Genomic DNA, 22,629 nt, shown 5'->3' on the forward strand with positions numbered 1-22,629 from the left:
AGCCAAGCCTTACTTGGATTTTCACTGTACTTTCGCTCATATTGCTTTAGAATTGGAATGAGCACCTTGCTGTTTTCAGGGTGTGTTTTATGTGATTTAATTGTACACATTCAAATTTATCTATCATATTTTTATCACCGCCCATCTCCCCCACACGGGGGACCCTGGGCGGTTCACACAAATTGTATGTTTAGCGTGGTTTATGATAAACCATCGGGAAAGCTTGGGCCATTCGGCAACTTAACATTTTCAATAAATCAAGAAAGAGCTCCAGGTTAAGAACTACCTGCGATTTAGGGGCGGGGAGGGTATGGCAATAATTCCCCCCCCCCTTCCTAGCAGTCCCATGCAGGAAAGCAGCGGGTCCCCAACTTCCCATCGGTTGGGAAGAATCGCAGCGGCCAAGGGAGAAGGAAGCGGTGGGGAGGCCCCCCCACCCCCGCTGTAACTCTCCCCAGGGGAGGATGGCAAAGACTGCGCTGTGCTGCGCGGGAAGGGGGCTTGGCCACAGGACCCTCCACTGGAGAGAAGACGCCAAGGTGGCACCCCGCAATCTTCTCGGCGCCCCCACGCGAGAAGCCCGGGGCCCCTTTGCGGGATCCCGAAGCAGCCGGTCCAGAGGAAGGGGGCGCGGTAAGGCGGCCCAAAAGGGTCCCGGCCGGCGCGGCGCCTCTCTGGGGGCCGGCGGCTCGTGCGCGCTGCAGAAATGCCCGGGGGAGGCGCCGCCGGCCAGCCCGCCCCCCCCCCACTCGCGCGCCTTCCCTGGCGCCGCCTCCGGCCCCGCCCCCACCCCCGCCCCGGCAGGATCTGAGCTCATGGGCGAGGATGCAACCCGGCGGCAAGGGCCCGGCCGAGCCGGTCATATGCAGAGCCCGTGACCGCCGCCCGGGAGCCGCGGCGCCGCGGAGAGCCAGGTCGGTGCTAACGGAGGGGCGCACCCGGACTCCGCGCGGGAGTGGGGCTGAGGGAAGGGGAGCGGAGGGGGTCTCCGGGGCCCGGGGGGGAGCGGGGCGGCGCTGGAGAGGATCGGCCCGGCGGCCCCCGCCCTCCCGCGCCCCTTGCGCGGCTCCCCTCCCGCTCGGCTTTCCGGGAGCGCCGGCCTCCCCCCGCGAGGCCCCTCCCCGCCGGTTCCGGGCGCTCAGCGGCTCCGCCATCGCCCCCACCTGCGGCAGAAACAGCTGCGCCTCCGCCCGCCCCATGGAGTAGCCTCTGCGCGGCGCCGCTGCGATGCTCCTCTTCCCGCCCGCTCCATCCCAAGCGGGGGCTCCCCTCTGGCCCCGGACCTGCCCGCGGAGCAGCCTGGGGAGAGAGAGGCTCCCGCTGGGATGCACCCCCCGGGGACGTGGGGCAGCTGGGCTGGAAGTGACCCCCCCGGTTCGCGAGCCTCGGGGGAGGGACGTGAACAGGGCCCTCCGCTGTAGGTCCCAGCAACTCCTTCGCTGAGATATACTGCCTCTAAACACGGAAGCTCCATTCGAGAGCCGTGCGGTCCAGGCAGGGTGCTTCGAGAGAGCCCCTCCCCCCGGAAGTCAGCCTCCTGCCTCCAGTGCTGGGTAGCCCTCTGGACGGGGAGAGGACGGAGGAAGGGGAGGGGGGCTCTGCGGCGGCCTCTTATCCCCCCCCCCGTGCTCTCTCCTAGATAAGCCGCCCCCCCGGGCCATGTCCACCGAGAGCTCCCCGCTGCTCAGCTACCGCCTCTTTCGGGTGCCGCGGGACGGGGAGATGGCGGGGGCCAGCCAGGAAGAGGCGCCCCTGGTGGTGGGCTCGGCCTCTGGGAGCGGCCCCCCCGACCCGGCCCGGCAGCTCTCCACCTTCTTCGGGGTGGTCGTGCCCACCGTCCTGTCCATGTTCAGCATCGTGGTCTTCATGCGCGTCGGTACGTTTCCCTCCCGACCTCGGCCTCGGCCGCCCGCTGGCCTTCCGCGGCCGCTCTTCTCCGGGAGGCCGCTAGCGCCCGCGGCCCCCTCACGCAGCGGCTGGTTGGGGGGCTGGGGGAGATACAGCCCGGAGCGGGGCGTTGGCTGCTGCGCTGCTCCGGCGAGACGGGGGTGCCGGTTCCGCAAAGGCGAGTCGGCCGAAGAGGCTCTCGGCTGCTCTGCCAGGCGGGTCCGGTGACAATCCGGCCCAGGGCCAGCTGGGGGTGGGTGGGGGCGCGAGTCAGGTTCCCGAGCGGGGGAGGAGCCCCGCGCCGCCCCGCCCCGCCCCGACCGCCGGCTCTGCTCTTCCCAGGGTTCGTGGTGGGCCACGCCGGCTTCCTGCAGTCCCTCCTGATGCTGGTGGTCGCCTACCTCATCATCTCCCTGACGGTTCTCTCGGTGTGCGCCATTTCCACCAACGGAGCCGTCCAGGCCGGTGGGGCCTACTGTATCCTTTGGGCCAGGGCCGGCTGGGAGGGCTGGTCGGGCAGCGCTGCCAGTCCCTGGAAAGATGCGGCTGAGTCTCGGCTCTGGGTGACTTCATGGCCGAAGACTTGTCCTTTCTTGGCAGGGATACAGAAATGCTTTGCTCCTACCCTCCTTCCAGTCCAGCCAGCAGTCCTGGGATTTGCAGGAGTCCCCCATCCAAGGACCAGCCAGGAGCAGCCCTGCTTAGCTCTTCCAGGTCTGCAGAGGGCAGCCCAGTGCTGGCCCTTCCAAATCCCCACCTGAGTTACTGAGTTTGCCCCCCCACCGCTGCCCCTGACCGAGGGTGGAGGGGCTGAGCTTTGGTGAAGGAGACGGGCACGTGGGATTCTTGCTCCTCTGGAAGGAGGTGACGAGCCAAGGCTGTGCCCCCAGCTCACCTCTGATGCGGGACTTTGGCATCTCCCCTGAGGATTCAAAGGGTCTCTCAGCTCCTTCAGCGCCCTTTTTGAAGACCCTTATTGCTGCCTGAGCAAGCTGCAGGCAGGTGGGGATGCTCCAGATGGTGAGGAGGGGGGGGGCTGCCCAGGGGCAGCACCCACGTCCCCAGAAGGCCAGCACAAAAGGAGAGACCCCACGGCATCAGGAGTCTCCAACTCTGCCTCTGTGGAGTGGCCTTTGGGCTCACCTTCTGTGTGTGTGTGTGGGGGGGGGGTGTCTCCCTTTCTTTTTCACTGAAACTTTACCTTAATGGCCCTCCCCGCCAGTCATGATCAGCCGGACCCTGGGCCCCGAATTCGGGGGAAGCATTGGCCTCATGTTCTACTTGGCCAACGTCTGCGCCTGCGGCGTCTACGTCCTTGGGCTGGTAGAAGCCATCCTGGATGTCTTTGGAGCAGGTGGGCCCCAAGCCCCTTTGGGAGAAGCCGGGCTCTGGGGCCTGGGTGAAGGGCAGGGGCGGGTTATCCAGCCCTCCCTCCCCAGGCACGAGAGCGCGTCCCTCCCTAGCACCCCTTTCTCCTGCCCCCACCCCAGATGGATCAGAGCCGCCAGGCCCCAAGGCCCTCCCGCAGGGCTACCTGTACAGCTTCCTCTACAGCTCCGTGGTGCTCCTGCTCTGCCTTCTGGTTTGCCTGGTGGGGGCCCAGATTTACTCCAGGGCTGCCTTCTTCATCTTCCTCCTGGTCAACCTGGTCCTCATCACCATCTTCGTCAGCTTCTTCACCGTCTCCCCACGGGAGATTCTGGTCTCTCGCGGCGCCAACCAGAGCTTCAACGCCTCCTTCACGGGCTTCAACGTCTCCACCCTCAGGGACAACATGTATGGTAGGGAGAAGCCCCGCCAGGCTGGTGGGGAACGACGGGTCCGGCCTCTCCACCTAAGGGAGGGGCCTGCTTTCGGCCCCAGCGTTTCTGGGTGAGGGGCGAGGGACCCGCGGCAGCTGGGGCAGGGGGTGCCTGGTTCCGTCCGGAGGGCTGGGCCGTCCTTGGGCCAAGATGGAGCCACGGGGAGGGAGGCAGGGGCATGGGCCACGGAAGGAGGGCCATATGCAGTTGGGAGGTGGGGGGAACTGCCCTTGCTGCCCCGTGACAGCGTGGCTTCTCCCCTGCAGCCCTGTACTCGCGGGACTACACCACTAACAACATGATGTCTTTTGCCACCGTCTTTGCCGTCATGTTCAACGGCTGCACTGGCATCATGGCCGGCTCCAACATGTCAGGTGAGGGGTGAGGGGTGAGGGGTGAGGGGTGGGGGGGGCCCGGGGGCTCAGGGGCCCTAGGAGGGCTTCCGTGGGGAGACCGGGGAGGGGACTGTAACGTTTTCAATTCTCTCCTTCCAGGGGAGCTGAAGAACGCCAGCGCCTCGATCCCCAAGGGGACGATTGTCGCTGTCCTGTACACGTTCGTCATCTACTTCTTCCTCTTCTTCATGACCAGCTTCACCTGCGAGAGGTGAGTGGCTGCAGGGCACCTGGAGAGCGACCCGCAGCCACTCTGCAGCCCGAGGAGCCTCTTCGCACTCTGCTCCGCCAAGGAGACGTGGGCCTGGACCCAAGGCTGGCCCTTGGGTTGATCAGAGCACAGTTGGGAGGCAGACTCAAAGTGACACGATGGGGTGGGGGTGGGGCACCCAGGGGGGCTGGTCCAGGGAGGGCTGCTGGCAGGGGCCCATATCCGGCCTCCCCGCAGGGCCCTGCTGAAGGGTGATTATGGCTTCTTCCGGGCCATCAACGTCTGGCCGCCCTTCGTGCTGATGGGCATCTACTCTGCCTCGCTCTCAGCTTCCATGAGCAACCTCATTGGCGCTTCCCGCATCCTTCATGCCCTGGCCAAGGACGACCTCTTTGGTGAGTGGCCCCCGCAGCCCCCTTGGCGGTCCCTCCCCTTTGCCTGGCCGGGGCGTTGCAGCTGCTGTGCTCCCCTCTCTCCGCAGGGGCTGTCCTGGCTCCAGCCAAGATCGTCTCCAAAGGAGGCAATCCCTGGGTGGCCGTCCTCTATACCTGGGGCCTCGTGCAGGTAGCGTCTCCCCCCACCCCCGGCCCCTGTGTGGCACTGGGGGGCCTCAGAGAAGGATTAGGCAGAAGAGACCCTAATTGTGCAGATTTACAATGGTGGGATGCTTATCGCTGGTCTGTCCTGTCGCCAAACGGCTCGCCCCCCCCCGAGGGCCAGGGCCAAGCTGCACAGGGGCAAGGGCAAGAGCCGGGCTGTGGCCAGGGAGGGGCCGGGGATAAGCTGGAGGTGGCTCTCCCCGTCGTAAAGCGCTCTGCTTTCCCCAGCTGGTGCTCCTGGTTGGGAAGCTCAACACCATTGCTGGCATCGTCACCGTCTTCTACCTGGTCGCCTATGCCGCTGTGGACCTGGCCTGCCTGGCACTCGAGTGGGCCTCAGCTCCCAACTTCCGGTGGGTGAAGCTGCCAGAGGGGGGGTGAGGGGCACTCCAGGGTCTCCTCACTGAGGGCCTGTGGGTTCAGCTGTGCCCTTTGCCCTCCGAGTTCTAGGAGGGATGGGGGGAAGGGGCTTTGCCAGCCACTTGCCCTCTCTTGGCTCTGTAGCCCCACCTTCCAACTCTTCTCCTGGCACACCTGTCTCCTTGGCATCGTCTCCTGCCTGGTGATGATGTTCTTGATCAGCCCGGCAGGGGCCTCCGGAAGCTTGGGGCTCATGCTGCTGCTCCTGGGCTTCATCCACCTGCGCTCAGCCGCTTCGTCCTGGGGCTACATCAGCCAGGCACTCATCTTCCACCAGGTATGTGTGTGTGGTGGGGGCTGACCCTCCATTGAAGGGCAGCCCCAGGCTGGGGGTGCTGGGTGCCAGGCTCACCCTCTCCCAAGGTGGCATAAGACGGGGGCGGGGGGTCCGTCTCATCCCTGCGAGTGGCTCTTTTCAGGGCTGGAAATACTGACGGCCCCAGCTCTGCTGCTGGGTGAGGCCAGCAGGGCAGGAAGGTGGGTCTGCTTTGTGGAAGGGGCCATGCGGATCCAAGCAGGTTGGGGAGTCAGGGGCACCAAGGGGGCAAGCAGTGCAGAAGATGGGGGCAAAGCAGGCATCGTAAAAGCAGGACGGGATCCGTGTTGGTGTCCAAGTTGAGAAGAACATAGCGTGCACGGTCAAAGCTGAAGACGGGGGTGGGGGGACATGTTGCCTGTGGGGCTCACGGGGGGCTCTTTCCAGCCTGGGTGTCTCCCCCTCTTCTTCCCCTTCCCCCAAAGGTCCGGAAGTACTTGCTGCTGCTCGACATCCGGAAGGATCACGTCAAGTTCTGGCGGCCGCAGATCTTGCTCATGGTGGCCAACCCGCGGGGTGGATCCCAGCTGATGAGATTCATCAACCACCTGAAGAAAGGAGGCCTCTTCGTCCTGGGGCACGTGGAGATCGGGGACCTGGGTAGGGGCATGGGTGGCCTGCATGCTCCCGGGCAGTCTCTTCCGTGGGACACCACGTGTCCTGGGTGTGTTGGGCGGGGCTCGGAAAGACCTAGCCCCAGGAGCAGGGGCCTGGCACAGCTTGGGGGTGCCCCCAGAGCCCTTTCTGTCCCCTTGGCCTACGTCCCCACCCTTCCAGCAGGTCTCGGCAGCGGCCTGCTCAGCCTTTGCTGCTCCTCCTGCAGATACGATGCCGTCGGATCCCATCCAGGCTCACTACAACTTCTGGCTCAGCCTTGTGGATAAGCTCAACATCAAGGCTTTTGTGGATCTGACGTTGTCTCCGTCGGTCCGGCAGGGAACCCAGCACTTGCTCCGGATCACTGGCTTAGGTGAGGAGCGTGGGGGGATGCACTAGGAGTGTATCCGGGTAAGTCTTCTGCATTAGGGAGTAAAGAGTTTTACATTTCCTTGATTTCGTTATTTTTATACGCCCTTGGAGTTTGGGAGTTAGTGTTGAGGTTGACCTTGTTTGCCCCCCAGAGCCCCTGGGAATGGAGGGCATGCCAAGAAAGAAATGTGCAAACGGGCCGAGGGGCTACCTGCAGCGTCCCCCCATCCCCGGGCAGTCCTGCTCCTTCCCATCAACAGGTCAGCCAGATGTGTTGGGGAACCGAATTGAACTATGCCACGGGTGGCCTCCTGGACCCAAATCCCTGCCCTTCACTTGGTAGCCACTCTCAGGGTTCCAGAAGGGGAAAAATCAAGGGCTGTTCGATATTAAGGGGGGATTCCTCAGCTGACGTGGTGAGAACATTCCCCTCTTTCTGATTGGAGCCACTGATCACACTAAGCTCAGTTTTCCTTGTTCAACAGAACAAAATATGACTGTGTTCCCATGGGACCCTGGATGGTAAGCCATGGTCGATGTGCTGTGTCATGGTCTGCCTGGCTTAGCGTGGGGGGGAGCCCAGGTTTTTTCTCCCTTCTGAACCTGGTGAGACCATCTGCTCCTCCAGAGGTTGACCTGGTTTGTGTGCTTTCTTGCCTGTGCAGGGGGGATGAAGCCCAATACGCTCGTCCTGGGCTTCTATGATGACTGCGTCCCTGAAGATTACTTCCTGCAGGACCCAGCCTTCAGCCAAGCCCGGGAGAATGACGAGTTTGGGGTGGACTTGGCAGCGCTCCAAGCCCACTTCCCACCTGTGCGGGTCGCAGCAAACCAGCGGGCTTTGAAACCGTCCGAGTACGTGGCCATTATCTCGGACGCAGTGAAGATGCATAAGAATGTGTGCCTGGCCCGCTACTTCCACCTTCTGGAGAAGGACCTGCTATCGTCTTCTGCTTCCAAGAAGCGCCTCGAAGGCAGCTACATCGATGTCTGGCCCCTCAACCTCTTGCGCCCAAACACGCCAACCTATGTGGACATCTGCAGCCTCTTCCTCCTCCAGATGGCCTGCATCCTCACCATGGTCAACTCCTGGAAAGCTGCCCGGCTGCGCATTTTCCTCTGCGTGGAGTCAGGTGACGTGGGCTGGGTCAGCAAGGAGGAGAAATTGCGGGAGCTGCTGACCAAGTTGCGGATTAAGGCCACCATCAAGATTGTGACCTGGGACCAAGTGGTCACCTTGCATGGCCACCACCAGCATGTGGGGAGTGGGAGGTCAAGCGCTTCAGAGGGTCAAGGCCTGCCTTGTCCTCCCAATACAGAGAAGCTGTTGGGGGAAACTTTCCTGAATGCAGCCACTTTCCATGTGACGGCCGAGTATTTGACAGCGGTCAATGATCTGCTGCTGAAGCAAGGTGGCCAGACAGCCGTGCGGTTCCTCTACCTGCCACGGCCTCCTGCGGACACCTCTCAGTATGAGCGCTACTTGGAACAGCTGGAGATTCTAACCACTGGCCTGGGGCCAACCCTACTGATCCACGGGCTGACCCCTGTCACCTGTACTGAACTGTAAGTGGCCAGCGGTGGGCCCTACGTTCCTGGCCAGCAGTGGGCCCTGAGGCCCAGGTCATCAAAGAACAGAAACCTCGTGCCTTGTCTCTGGAGCGGGGAAGGAATGAGGCGGCCATGCTGAGCATGGCTTTGCTGAAGAGCCTTCGAACCCAGGGGGGAGAACAAATTTGGGGCAGCTAAGATGACGCAAGGGTCTCACTGCTGGTTGCTCCAGGGCCTCTTCCCGTGCACCTGGAGGCCCGGGGCCGCCTTCTGAGCTCTCCCTCAGGTTCCTGGAGCCAGAGATATTTTTGTGCATTTCCTTGTGCAAAAGGCAGAGGAGGGGCTTCTTGCTGAACGGAAATGGGCGTTGACTTTGGGCAAAAGCAGCGCCTGGGACAGGCCTCTCCCTTTGGACTCCAGGGTGAGCCCAAGCCTCAGCCGAGGCCCTGTGCTGCTTTACCGAGCCTGGCACCCCCACGCAGACGCGCTGCATGACCACCTCCATTGTCAAGGGCCAGGGTCGTGGTGGTCAACACGCAGGTGAAAGGGACGGGACTGCAACGTGCCAAGAATTGGAGAGTGCGCTCAGTTTCATTGTGGACCGTTTTGACGGTGAGCGTTTTGCGAAGTTCCCAATTTGAGTTTGAGAAGAGTGGCTTTGAGCATTCTGGAGGTGTTTCAAGCCCAGGACAGCTTGCTCTCAAGCCCGGTTTTGTGCTCAAAATGGTTGAAGCAAATCCTTTTAGATGCCTTTCTCCAAAATGCTGCAAACTGAGTGGAAGAGCCAGAGTCCTCTGCCGTGTGACCAGCCGTACTTCTTCAGGAGTGGGCCTCCTTCCGGGATATGCTTCCTTTCCAACAGCAACTCCCCCAGCCTGAGGAGCAGAACAGGCTGCTTGGGGGCCTCCCTGGCACCCCGGTTTCCCCCCGCCCCACTGGGAAGTCATTCCTTGGGATTCTCTGCCTGGGGGGAAGCCCCTTCGCCCGTTTCCCAGCCTTTGGGAGGGTCTCCTCACCAGCGTTCTTGGTATCGCTGATTATAAATGACAAGCACTTACAAACGAGGTCGTCTGCTGCTCTCCTCCTAAGATGCTTCTACTAATCACTAACGGACTTCAGAGAAAGTTGCCCTTCCTCTGCCTCTGTAACCCCTGGGAGAACTGGGTCTGGGGTTCGAAAGAGGAGTGAGGGGTGGTCAGCAAGGGTGCCCTGTGGGTTGGGAAGCCCCTTCCCCAAGGGCATTGTCTACACTAACGGGTGGGCTGGGGAGGAGAGGGAGCAGCTGCTACTTTCAAATAAACACGGGCAATAAAAGTGAAACCTGCAGGAGCCGAGAGCTGTGTGTGTCCAAGGTGTGGAGTTTGCAGGCCTGCAACGGGAAGTTCACTTGCTGCCCTCCGGCAGCAGCTGCGCAAGGAAACAGCGCCCCTGAAGGTTCCTCTTTGCTCAGGAGCACCGACCGGGTGGTTGCTGCGGATCTTCTCCGACTTGCTGCTGTAGACGAAACCTGGGATTTAGTCTCTTTCCCACCCCACCCAGAGCTAATTGGGTTGATCCTGCTGACCTCCCGGAGGTTGGCACAGTTCGGGAGGAACTAGCAATTTATGACACCGCGGATCCCTTCCCCATCCCCCCTGGAACATTTTTGCATATTCCCCTGCCATGAAAGAGAAGAGCGGCAATCTTTATCAGAAACAGGCTGGGATATCGTGAGAAATGGGGAAGGGCGTCCGGTGGGCGAGAAGCAAAGGCGGAGAAGGGCTGTTCTGCGCACCAGAGGCCGCAGGGTCCAGGAAAGGAGGGCAGAGGATGGGGGCGGCCCCCTGGGGAGACCAGTCGAGTTGCAGCGCGGGAGCCGGTCCTGACCCTGTTCGGGCCGAGCCCAGCAGCAGAGGGGCCGCCTCGCTTCCAGGGCTGGCAGCGGGCTGGAGGCGCGGCGCGGCGCTGGAAGAAAGCCGCTCCTCGTCGGCGCGGCTGCCCCGGAGTCGGAAGCAGCAAAGGGCTGGGCTGCCTCGAGGAGAGCGGCTTCCCCCGCTTCCTTCAAGCCCCGCGAGGCGCCCCGTGCGCAGACCCGGCTCCAGCCGAGCCACCGCGCAGCGCGGCAGCTGCTTTCCCGCAAGCGCGGAGGGCCCGGCGGGGCGGGCGGGCAGCGTCCGGCTGAGCTGGAGACGGTGGTGGGCTGCGGGAGGCTCTGCAGGAAGCCGGGTCCGCTGCCGCGTTCACACGCGCAACAAGCGCGGGGCTTGGAGGCGAGAATGGATGAATGGAGCGGGGGGGGCGGGACCTGCCTTCTGAGCCTCTCCGGCGGTCGGGGCGGACGCCAAGCTGCGGGAGCCTAATTTTAAAGTCACCTCAGCGCAGGGCTTTTCAGCCTTGGCCACTTGAAGACCGGTGGACTTCAACTCCCAGAATTCCCCAGCCACCCGTCTTCAAGCGGCCAAGGTTGAGAAACCTGCTTTAAGGAGATGCCTTTTGGGTACCTGCCTTCTCTCTCGCTCTCTCAGCTGTGGGCCTTGTGGGAGGAGAGCCATGTTAGGTAGCCCGAGCTCAGGAGGAGCTCCTTTCCCCACGGAGACATTTTACCGAAAGGCAGAAGCTTTTGGGAGCCGCAGCGGCTCCCTTCACAGGCGCGCGGAGCGATCCCACAATGGCCAGTTGGCTCCTGGAAGCTGCCCTGCGTGACCGGCATGCTGGCTGGGGGATTCTGGGAGTTGAAGTCCACCCGTCTTCAAGTGGCCAAGGCTGAAAAACCCTGCGCTGAGGTGAATTTAAAATTAGGCTCCCCCAGCTTGGCGTCCGCCCCGACCGACGGAAAGGCTCAAACGCTGCCTTAGTGTGATGTGTAAAATCAGGAGATGCAGAGCGCGGCTGAGATGGAAGGACGTACTGGCTAGGGATTATGGGACCTGAAGTCCTAATTATCTGGATGGCTGAAACGGAAGTCCAAAGGAGCCCAGAAGCTCCACTGTCACGTGCTTGCAGCGTCACTCTTCACTTTCCTAACTCCAGGACCTCCGCGAGATTGCTCTTTTACCATAGAGGCGCGCCAGACGGGCAGGTGTTATTCACGGAAAGACGCCGCGCCTGCGTGGGTGCGGAAAAAGAAAAGGGCCGAGGTTACGCGCGCGCGCGCCCCTCCGGCGCTTCCTGCCCGGCACTTCCGGCCTCCAGGTGGGCTCGCCGGGTGAATCCTCGCGGCGCGGAGGGGAAGTCGGGCGGCCAGCGGGATAACCCGGCGCAGGGGATGGGCCGCGGGCCTGGTCTGCGGGAGGGAGAGCGGGCGGGCGGGCGCCCCGCCTCGCCTCGCCCGGGAGCCCTGACTCCCCCTCTGTCGTGTTCACTGTTTCAGTGTGCACCGTACATCGTAACGTTTCACATGCCGTGGTGCTGACGCGCGTTGCTGTTGGGAGGGAGCTGCTGGGGGACCTTGTGCCGAGCTGCCTATCTGTGTTCGTTTCCGTGGAACGTGTTTGGGTGATGTGCTCGGCCCAAGGACTTTTCCCGCGGACCATCAGAAGCCGTTGGGAGCGCCTGGGATTGTGAGCATTTCCAGGTCTGATTCCGTGAGCTTCAACGTGCTTGGCAGCAAGCCCTGGAGACTTGAGCGGGGCTTACTCCCAAGGACGTGGCCCCGGAGACACTGGAAGCCACCCCCCGTGTCAGTTCCCCTTCTCACGCACGTCCTCTTACTTTGTTGCCGGCCGTCCAGCCTCAGGCATGGCATTGCTGTCCACTGTCCACCTGGGGCTTCCCCCTCCCGGCCGCCTGCATCGTCTGGCCCTCGTCTCTGGCTCCTATCACTACTACCACTACGGCTGCGACGGCGTGGACGACCGCGGGTGGGGCTGCGGCTACCGTACCCTCCAGACGATGTGCTCCTGGCTGGTGGCAGCCGGCGGAGAAGAAGCCGCTTTCCACCCAGTTCCGTCCCTAAAGGAGATCCAGGATTCCCTGGTGGAGATGGGGGACAAGCCTCCTCCATTCGCAGGCTCACGGGACTGGATCGGCACTGTGGAAGCAGCTCTGTGTATGGATTCTTTCTACGCTGTGCCAGGCAAACTGGTCCACGTCCGCATTGGCCACGATCTGGAGCGGGAGCTGGAGACATTATATGCCCACTTTCAGGGCGGTGGGGGTCCTGTGATGATGGGCGGAGGCTGGGACCATGCCTCCAAGGGGCTGCTGGGTGTCTGTTCTGGCCCTGAGGGGCACTACCTGCTGGTTCTGGATCCACACCACTATGGCAGAGCGGGCTCACTCAGCCAGCAGGAAGCCCAGGCGGAGGGGTGGGTTTCCTGGCGGGGGCTTGGCTCCTTTGAGGAGACCTCGTTCTACAATTTCTGTTTGCCCCAGTTCAGGGCCAAAGGGCCCCCTCTGTGAAAGGGGCATTTATGGGAAGAGGCGCTGTTCCCAGCTGGAAGACAGGAATGTGTACAAGCTGTTCGCTCCCAGCACCTTGAGCCCTTTGGGAGGGACCAACCGTGGACATGCATCGCCACGATGGAATGCGAGGGCAACCTTGGAAAACGGGAGGAAGAGCAGCGGTCTAGGGAACGGTCAGATAAGAGGGAAGGGCGTCCGAGAGAGGGTGGCGGTCTAAAGGAGAAACTTGGGAAAGACCCGCCCTGACACCCAAGCAGTAAATAGGGAGGGTGGGAGATTTGAATAGGCCATGCTTGGTCTGGTGTCATAGTTGCGTGACCGGTTGTGACACAAAGGTCACAGTACTGAACCTGGGCCACACCTTACATCAAGGACAAAAGAGGACAGATGTCACTAATGTCCAAAAGCACTATTTTGCCACCTCCACGCTCGGTGAATTATTTTCTGTGGAAGTAAGGAATGTCATCTGGCAAGGAGGTGGTGTTTGGGAAGAGGCTACTTCCTGGGTCCTGTGGGGTGGTGGGGAGACACGTGGGGACATGGAGTTAATTGGGGACGGTAGCAAGGAATGGGGGCAGGTGAGGCCTGCAGTTCCGCCCTCTTCAGCCAGCAAGACCCACAGTGGAAATCTCTCCCTCTCTCTCCCTCTGAATATTTCTCTCTCTCTCTCTAACATGTGCCTCCAATAAGCCATCAGGGAGTACGTCTCGCGCGATGCGACCGACATCTGTCCACCAAACCCTGCCAGTCAGTGTTTAAAGGGGGTATTTTCCTTGGAGCTCAGCTCCGGTTGACCTCCATAAGTCACGTATTGCTTGCCAGGAAAACTAATCTGAGTTCAATAGATTAGTTTTCCTGGCAAGCAATACGTGAGTGATTATTCTCTGAGGCCCTTTTTTCAGCTTCCCGGTTAACCCTCTATTTCCTATGTTCTCCCATCCCATCCCAGATCCAATCCTCTTTTGCTTCAGGAGCCTCTCTTAAAAAGGGGATTTCAGGAACAGGTTTCGCTCCATCTCCCCCAACATGGTCATGACAAATGGGGGGTGGTTTTTTTAAATTTGTGCTCTGTATTAATACCTTGCCAATTTAAGGAAGTATGTCTTCTAACGTCTGTTTTGTAAATAGCAGCTTTCAATTAAGTAATTGTGTACCATTTGCATTTTGTTTCCTTGTGATGTGTTTGCTGATGGTTCCCACCGTTGAGCAGGAGCTATTCCTGCCACCAGGTGAAAGGCCTACCTGTGTGTCCCCCAGTGACACCACTGTTCACTTTTCCCAGGACCTGTGTAGCCTCCCCACATACTTGCTGCAGAGGAGAGAACAATAAATAGATAGTATCTCCGTTCTCTTTGTTTGCGTTGTATGGTACGGTAGTGCTCATTAGCGACTGTGATTTCAGGAGACATTGAGCCAGTTGATGATTAAACCCACCTTATAGCTCCCCATTAGACTGTATTCCTAGGTGCAGATGCTGACTGCAATCAGGAAATCAGAAGACCCTTCATCCTTGGGAGAAGAGCAATGACAAATCTCGATCAAATAGTTAAGAGCAGAGACATCACACTGACAACAAAGGCCTGCATAGTTAAAGCAATGGTGTTCCCTGTAGTAACATATGGCTGCGAGAGCTGGACCATAAGGAAGGCTGAGAGAAGGAAGATCAATGCTTTTGAACTGTGGTGTTGGAGGAAAATCCTGAGAGTGCCTTGGACTGCAAGAAGATCCAACCAGTCCATCCTCCAGGAAATAAAAGCCAGACTGCTCACTTGAGGGAACGATGTTGAAGGCAGAACTGAAGTACTTTGGCCACATAATGAGAAGACAGGACACCCTGGAGAAGGTGCTGATGCCGGGGAGAGTGGAGGGCAAAAGGAAGAGGGGCCGACCAAGGGCAAGACGGATGGATGATGTTCTAGAGGTGACGGACTCGTCCCTGGGGGAGCTGGGGGTGTTGACGACCAACAGGAAGCTCTGGCGTGGGCTGGTCCATCGAAGTCACGAAGAGTCGGAAGCGACTAAACGAATAAACAACAACAAATAGCTCCCCATTAGCTCAATGCAAGGTTTAGTAGTTGCCCAAAGGAGCTGATTAGAGGTAGAATTAGTTTTTAAAAATAATTAGATAATTACCGGCTGTTGTGGCATTAGAGGGTAGACTTGGTCGTAGTGTAACCTGCTTGGAAATTGTAAGTTTAGCAAAAGTTTTACGTCTGTAGAAAGTCTGGTGAATCTTTAAGAAAAGGCACAAGAAAATAGGAATATTTTGCAGGTGGTCTGCATGGCAATCCCGTCTCCCTTATTTTCAGAGAAGCAGCTTTTTCTACTGTTGTGGCAGTTCCAAGAATGCAAGAGGAGGTCCTTAAACCGATTCCTCTTCAGACCTCCAGGTGAGAGTAAATGTCCTTTTTTAAAAAGGAGAATCAGGCCTTGCAATGAATAAGACCGATTCCAGACTGGGGGCACTGGATCTCCTGGCCCTCGTCTGTCACCAAAATTTACCCATTTTTCCATGTCACCATCCTGCATTTTCTCTGTTATGTGGCAGGAGACACCAAGATTAGGAATTTATTGGAAAGGGTGGTTGTGCTACTGATTTTAATAATTAAAATAATAATTTTAATAATAAAAGTTTTGTGTGGGTGTGAGTCATTGAGTCAGTCTTGACTCTTAGCAGCTCCCTGGCAAGTCCCTGCAGTTGTCTTGGCAACACTTCAGAAGTGGTCTGCCCTTGCCACCTTCCTCCTAGGGCCAAGAGGGAGGGTCTGGCCAGTCACCCAGCTGGCTTTGTGCCCAAAGCAGGACAAGAACTTGGGTTTCGCTGCTCCTCACCCGGCACCTTCACCACAAGTCCGAGAAAAATGGAAGTTGAAGCAGAAGGTTTAAGAGATCCAAAGCTCTCCAGAAAATTAAGTGGGTTCCCAGACCTGCTCACCTCTATGGAACTCCAGCCAGAACAGCCCTGAGAACAGAAATTCAGTTTTCCACGCAGCTTCCTGGTGAAGTCCAGGAAAGAGACCGACTAGGCCTAAGAGGTTCACCAGCGCGGTGAGTGAATTAGATCTAAAAACGGTTAGAAAAAAAGAAACATCCTTTGCAAAATGAAGCCCTCTCCAAGCCAGAAGGAACAATCTAGCAATGCCCTATCTTTTTCAGACCTGAAGGTTAAGAAAAATTCAGACAATCTCGAACAAGTTCTGCAAAGAATAATGGAAATGATCAGAGGACTAGGGAGTATATCCGTTGAAGAACAGTTGAAGGGGCCAGGCATGTTCAGCTTTGAGAGAATACCAAGACCCCAAAGCAGTGGGGAGAGTTGGACTGGATGGCCTCAGGAACTCCTTCCAAGAACCGAACATTCAAGGCAACCTGAGTATCTTAAGGATGCCCCTGGGGAGAGTGCCCACTCCTGCCCTGCCTGTTTCAGAAGACGGGCCAGAGCACCCATCGAGCAGCGGATCAGCTGCTAAGCTCGGTAACCGCCTCTTCTGTGCTCTGAGTCCCACTCTCACTTTTATAGTGAAGCAGGCAGCGAATAAATTTAATAAATAAATAAATTCTCTTTGGAGCCAGTAGAATCCGTGAGCCGTTACCAGGCCGTTGCCAAGGCAGGACGATGCCCAAGGTGGCCTGGATGGAGGAATTGAGCCACCACAGATGGGCGGAGGAGAGCGGGGAGTCCCTCCCGGGAGCGATGTCTGCAGGCCAGCCTGGCCTCTGGGCAATTTGAAAGGGCCGTTTCCGCCATCCAGATCAGCCCCCCAATTCAAGCATTCCCGACACAAAACCCTCCAGTCTCCAGCTGGCCATGGCAGAGTCATAACAAGCGTAATTCTTTCCACAATGTTTCACGCCAGGGCTCAGAACAAGGACAAAGTAACACCAGCGTTTAAACTTTCCAGGATACTCTACGGCAGACCTCAAAGTGATTGTTCTGGAAAAATGGGACTTTAACAGCACTATTGCACACAACTGCTGAGCTGGCATCCATCAAAAGGTTTCAGGCAATCTCAAAAGGTCTCAACAAACACAATAGATTTTTAACGCATTTGCATAATTAATTGATAAGGCACTGGTAATCTGGCTCCGTGCATCTGATGAAGGGAGCGGCTGCAGCTCCAAAAAGCTACTGCCTTATATCACGTGTCTTGGTTGGAAAAAGAGCTCTCAGGCTCTTCCCGGCTTTTGGCTTCTGTTGCTAAGTCGTGCCTGACTCTTTGTGACCCCGTGGACCACAGCGGGCCTGGCCTCCTCGTCCTCCACTGTCCCCCAGAATATCTTTTAGCCTTTTGATGCTGCCCGTGGGGTTTTCTTGGCAAGGGTGTTGGGGTGGGTTGCCATTTCCTTCTCCAGTGGACCACGTTTTGTCAGAACTCTCCACCACGACCTGTCCGTCGTGGGTGGCCCTGCATGGCATAGCTCGTGGCTTCACTGAAATACACAAGCCCCTTCGCCACGACAGGGCAGTGATCCAGGAAGGGGGATTTTTGGCTACCCAGCACTAAAATAGCACTCCTCCTACAAGGTCTCCCCAAAGAGCTGGCCTCCATCAAAAGGTTTCAGAAGGAAACAGTCGCAGGTCTGCATCGCTCCTGGCCACGTGGGATTGTAGAAGGGAGCAGAGATGTGGTCTCTGTGGCCCTTCCATTAAGTGGAGAAGGTCCGCTGGCTTGGCTGCCAACGCCACCACAAGGGTGCCTGACAAGCCCTGGGATTGATTGATTGATTGATTGATTGTTTATTATTCCAACTGCTATTACCGCCCATCTCCCCCCAAAGAGGGGGACCCTTGCAGACCTGACAAAAGAGCTTAAGGCCAGCTCGGGACGTCCAGAGTTAGAGCCACTGCTAGGGATGAGTCCTGAAGTGCTGATGGGCGAAGCCCAGCAGTCTGCAATAAAGAGCAGCTGTGAAACGGCAGGGAGCAACGTGAGGAAAGATTAGTAGCCCGGGATGGGGAGGGGAGAGATGAGATAAGCAGCCACTGCCGGTGAGCTGAAGCCTCCTAAGCCGGATGAATTAACTAATTATGTCCCGAAGTGCTGAAAGAGCTTGTGGACCTTGAGGCAGCTGGCTGTGATGGTTGAAGAATAGGAGACCAGGTAAGGCGCCAGAAGATGCGGGGCCTCGTCTTTTGCAAACAGAGGAAGCGTTCCTGGGCAAAGTTAGGGAGCAGGGTGTGAAAGGCTGGTGGGTGACCATCTGCCTCAGCCAGTGGCAACGCCCGCCGTACCTGGGCGCACCAGCTAAGGAGGGTCAGGCCCGCTGGGTCTTGGGTGGTGGACCTTCGGGGGCCCCAGGGCTGCAGCTGGCCCGATGAGGAAGCTGAAACCCATCCTCAAAGCGGCCACAGCCAACTCCTTCCCTTTTGCTGCTGAAAAATTACCTAGAGGTGCCTACACGGTCAGTTGAAAGGGGCTTTGCCTTTGTCTTGTGGCCATCTGGGGGACGGGCACTTCGCTTATGCTCCACTGCAGAAGCTCATCTGAAAAGAACAGTAGCCCTTTCCCCCCCAAGGAGAGCTACTCATCTGCTAGACGGTGGGGCCGCCCTGGATGCAGCTGGAGACCCCAGCGCCGGGAAGCCCCCCCCCCCTTTGGCACGGGCTTGCCTCTGTGGTGCTCTGGTGACCCCCCCATCCAGACGCTGCCTGGGAGTGGCTGTTGGCTCTGGAACGCCTGGCACGCCCGCTCAGCACGAGGCAGAGATGGGCATCCTCTAGGCCTCTTAGTCCGGTGTTACTGCGGCTGTGAATGTTAACACGTCCTTATTTTTTATTTTCTTTCTGTGCTACTCTTCTCCCCTCGACAGTATGGTGTTTAAGTCTGCATAGCTTGGTCCATCGAGTTAACTTACGGTTTGCAGTGTTGGAATGTGATTGCAAACGGGCCAAGTTTGAAAGAGCCAGTCCGAATTTACTAATGCGTAAGATCCAGACTCCTCTGAACTAGGTAAGAAATTGATTAATTTAAAGGCCACCGAAAACAGTGGGTTTCCCATGTGACTCTGTTCATGTGGATCCAATGCCAGATGTCCCGCCCCTGGCCCTGCAGATACCCAGAGGCCTCATTTAGGGTCCGGGTTGGAGAAAAAAACCAGCGCCCTTCTCAGTCACCCGAGCGACCGGCTTCAGGACCGTTCCCCTACTCAGACAAGACACGATTTAAAAGTCTCCAACATGCCTTTATTTGGATGAGTCAAGCAAGACTACGCTAAGCAGTGTTCCTCGGGCAGGGCTCGAAGCAACCCATGAACAAGCTTTGATCATCATCTTCACACAGAGTTATAGATGGCATAGTTCCATATTTGGTCATCTAGCTAATATAGTGGGTCTTGCGCGTGCATCGTGCATACAGCGGGAACAGTGGAAATTTCCAGGTATCAACAGATTTTGTGTTGGTAAAACCTGTGGTTTTCTAAGGGTGAGAGCTTTTCCTGGAAGAGGAAAACTTGTGTTAACTTTATGTGACGTTTAAGCTCACTATTCCTTTGTGGCTGCCCGTTTCACCCATAAAAACAGGTACTTTAACCACAACTTTGCAACACTAACTACCTGCGTCGGGCATCCTGGCAGGCTGTTTTGCTCCTTCCCCCCCCACGTCCCTTACAGTTCCTAACAGGTGGGGGCAAGGTTAATAGAAATCGGTCCCTCAAATTTAGTGCATTGTTGTTTATTCGTTTAGTCGCTTCCGACTCTTTGTGACTTCATGGACCAGCCCACGCCAGAGCTTCCTGCCGGTCGTCGACACCCCCAGCTCCCCGAGGGACGAGTCCGTCACCTCTAGAATATCATCCATCCACCTTGCCCTTGGTCGGCCCCTCTTCCTTTTGCCCTCCACTCTCCCTAGCATCAGCACCTTCTCCAGGCTGTCCTGTCTTCTCATTATGTGGCCAAAGTATTTCAGTTGTGCCTTTAATATCATTCCCTCAAGTGAGCAGTCTGGCTTTATTTCCTGGAGGATAGACTGGTTTGATCTTCTTGCAGTCCAGGGCACTCTCAGAATTTTCCTCCAACACCACAGTTCAAAAGCATCGATCTTCCTTCGCTCAGCCTTCCTTATGGTCCAGCTCTCGCAGCCATATGTTACTACGGGGAACACCATTGCTTTAACTATGCGGGCCTTTGTTGTCAGTGTGATGTCTCTGCTCTTAACTATTTGATCGAGATTTGTCATTGCTCTTCTCCCAAGGATTAAGCGTCTTCTGATTTCCTGACTGCAGTCAGCATCTGTGGTAAGGAGACTATATATCCATATCGTATTTAATAAGAACGTTTAGCTTAACATTTGCACTTTTAAACTGAGTGGTTTCTCACAAAATATGCCATCAAATGAAACTTTGAATGTTCAGCAGCAAACAGGAAACTCAGTTACACCCTTATGACTTGTGACATAATTTCTCCGGTGCCTCGTGGAGCCCAGAATTACGTTATTGTTTCAGATACGGGAACTGCAGTTGACAGTCAGAAACATCATAATTGAACCGGTGTAGTTGCACTGTATTTCCAGCTTGTATTCAACATTTTAAGAAGTTGGTGTGGCAGCCCCCACCGTCCAGGCTTGATGCTTTCTGTGGAAAAACCCCACTGAAGAAAGCCACACTGCACATCTCCAGCACAGGTGCCTTAACTCCCTGGGCAAAAGCTTGCCGGAAACTTACAGTTGAGGGCAAAGAAGCAGTTTGTTTCCTGGGGCTTAAGAATAGATTGAAGCAGGTGTGTGCTGGAGAAGAAATGAAGCAAGGAAGTCCATGACGTGCCCTTCTGTTTGCAGTAACTGGTTGGTTGGTTTTTTATGGTCTATTATTTGCATATTATTATTTGCATATTATTATTTGCTAATATTTTCCCCTATTTATAATAGTGGAAAAAAAGTTGATTCTTTTCAATGCAGGGGTAAAAACAGATTCACAGATGTGGTAAAATTGTATAATTTCTATGCAGGATTTTACAGTAGTGTTGTTTTTTACTTCATTATAAACATGCAGTCTCTTAACATTCTTCTGGATGGTAATAAAGAATGAAGAATATCAGTACTAAAGAGTGAGGTGCTTAAATCAAAATAAAACATAAAAACGACATAAGGAAAAAAATCATTCGCAGTTTTCTCCTTTCCTTCTGTTGTTCCCAACCAGAAACCAATACTCAAATATTTATCCTTTTCTTTGAAACTTAAAGATTATTGCTTACATCTATTGTTCAGCTCTTAGCTTTATTTATGTATTCAATTTATATAGCTGCCCAGACCAGTGACTCTGGGCAGCTAACAATGATAAAAACAATTAAAACAATACAAAAAATTAAATATAATTACAGCCGAGAGATCTTAAAAACCATTTGTGTCAGCACAACCATGAAACGAGGCCCTTCGCACACTCGGGGCCCCAGGCCTGGGTGCAAAGCCAGGTCTTCAAGGCATTCAGAAAAGCCAAAAGGGTCAGGGCCATCCTAATTTCAGGAGGGAGGATGTTCCACAGGGCAGGCGGCACAGCAGAAAAGCGTGTCTCCTGATCCCTGCCAGGCGACATTCCTTGGCTGACAGGTCCCAGAACATGCCCATCCTGCCAGACTGGATTGGACGGGTAGAAACAACTGGGAAAAGGCGGTCCCTCATGTTTTTCTTAGAAGCTGTATTCTAAATGTCTGAACTTTCCTTGCTGTGTAATATCTCATATATGGGGGAGCCATTCTTGCTTGACTTCAGCAAAGGATCGTTACCTTGTCGTGGTGCTGGAGCTTGAGCACCTCAACGATGCCATGAGCTAAACCGTGAAGGGCCCCCCAAGACGGGAAGGTCGTAACAGAGAGGTCAGACTAAATGCGATCCCTGGGGAAGGTAATGGCAACCCACCCCAGTATTCTTGCCGTGAAAACTCAATGGATCAGTACAACCAGAGGTATGTCGGTATACCATCGGAAGATGAGACCCCCAGGTCGGAAGATGGTCAAAATGCTACTGGGGAGGAACAGAGGATGAGTTCAACTAGCCCCAGACATGATGACGCAGCTAGCTCAAAGCCGAAAGGGCGGCTAGCGGCCGACGGTGCCGGTGGTGAACGGCGAATCCGATGTTCTAAGGATCAACACACCATTGGAACCTGGAATGTCAGATCTATGAGCCAGGGCAAATTGGATGTGGTTATCGGTGAGATGTCAAGATTAAAGATAGACATTTTGGGCGTCTATCTTTCAGTGAACTGAAATGGACTGGAATGGGCCACTTCACATCAAATAACCACCAGATCTACTACTGTGGACAAGAGGACCACAGAAGAAATGGAGTAGCCTTCATAATTAATAGTCAAGTGGCTAAAGCAGTGCTTGGATACAATCCAAAAAACGATAGAATGATATCAATTTGAATTCAGGGCAAGCCATCTAACATCACAGTGATCCAAACATACGCCCCAACCACAGATGCTGAAGAAGCTGAAGTAGAGCAGTTCTATGAGGATCTGCAGCACCTACTGGACAACACGCCTAAAAGAGATGTTATTTTCATCACGGGAGACTGGAATGCTAAGGTGGGCAGTCAAATGACACCTGGAATTACAGGTAAGCATGGCCTGGGAGAACAAAACGAAGCAGGACACAGGCTGATAGAATTTTGCCAAGACAACTCAATGTGCATAACAAACACCCTCTTCCAGCAACCTAAGAGACGGTTTTATACATGGACTTCACCAGATGGACAACACCGAAATCAGATTGACTACATCCTTTGCAGCCAAAGGTTTTTGTTGTTTATTCGTTTAGTCGCTTCCAACTCTTCGTGACTTCATGGACCAGCCCACGCCAGAGCTTCCTGTCAGTCGTCAACACCCCCAGCTCCCCCAGGGACGAGTCCGTCACCTCTAGAATATCATCCACCCACCTTGCCCTTGGTCGGCCCCTCTTCATTTTGCCCTCCACTCTCCCTAGCATCAGCATCTTCTCCAGGGTGTCCTGTCTTCTCATTATGTGGCCAAAGTACTTCAGTTTTGCTTTTAATATCATTCCCCCAAGTGAGCAGCCTGGCCTTATTTCCTGGAGGATGGACCGGTTTGATCTTCTGGCAGTCCAAGGCACTCTCGGAATTTTCCTCCAACATCACAGTTC

General features: G+C 56.3%; 2 protein-coding genes across 2 annotated transcripts; both read left to right on the forward strand.

Moving 5' to 3' along the window:
- Positions 1-811: 811 nt before the first annotated feature.
- SLC12A9 (solute carrier family 12 member 9) lies at positions 812-8,333 on the forward strand. The gene is made up of 14 exons (XM_063301752.1): positions 812-914; positions 1,640-1,876; positions 2,230-2,364; positions 3,110-3,241; positions 3,378-3,668; positions 3,956-4,063; positions 4,184-4,295; positions 4,533-4,690; positions 4,777-4,859; positions 5,123-5,247; positions 5,399-5,591; positions 6,056-6,230; positions 6,454-6,600; positions 7,265-8,333. The coding sequence occupies exons 2-14, from the start codon at positions 1,660-1,662 to the stop codon at positions 8,167-8,169; spliced, it is 2,781 nt and encodes a 926-aa protein (XP_063157822.1). The 5' UTR covers positions 812-914; positions 1,640-1,659; the 3' UTR covers positions 8,170-8,333.
- A 3,503-nt stretch (positions 8,334-11,836) lies between these two features.
- Positions 11,837-12,638, forward strand: UFSP1 (UFM1 specific peptidase 1 (inactive)). The gene has a single exon (XM_063303143.1). It carries the CDS (start codon positions 11,868-11,870, stop codon positions 12,528-12,530), a length of 663 nt encoding a protein of 220 aa, XP_063159213.1. The 5' UTR covers positions 11,837-11,867; the 3' UTR covers positions 12,531-12,638.
- The last annotated feature ends 9,991 nt before the right edge of the window (positions 12,639-22,629 follow it).

The sequence above is a fragment of the Candoia aspera genome, chromosome 4 (genome assembly GCF_035149785.1).
Source record: "Candoia aspera isolate rCanAsp1 chromosome 4, rCanAsp1.hap2, whole genome shotgun sequence".
Taxonomy (NCBI): Eukaryota; Metazoa; Chordata; class Lepidosauria; order Squamata; family Boidae; genus Candoia; species Candoia aspera.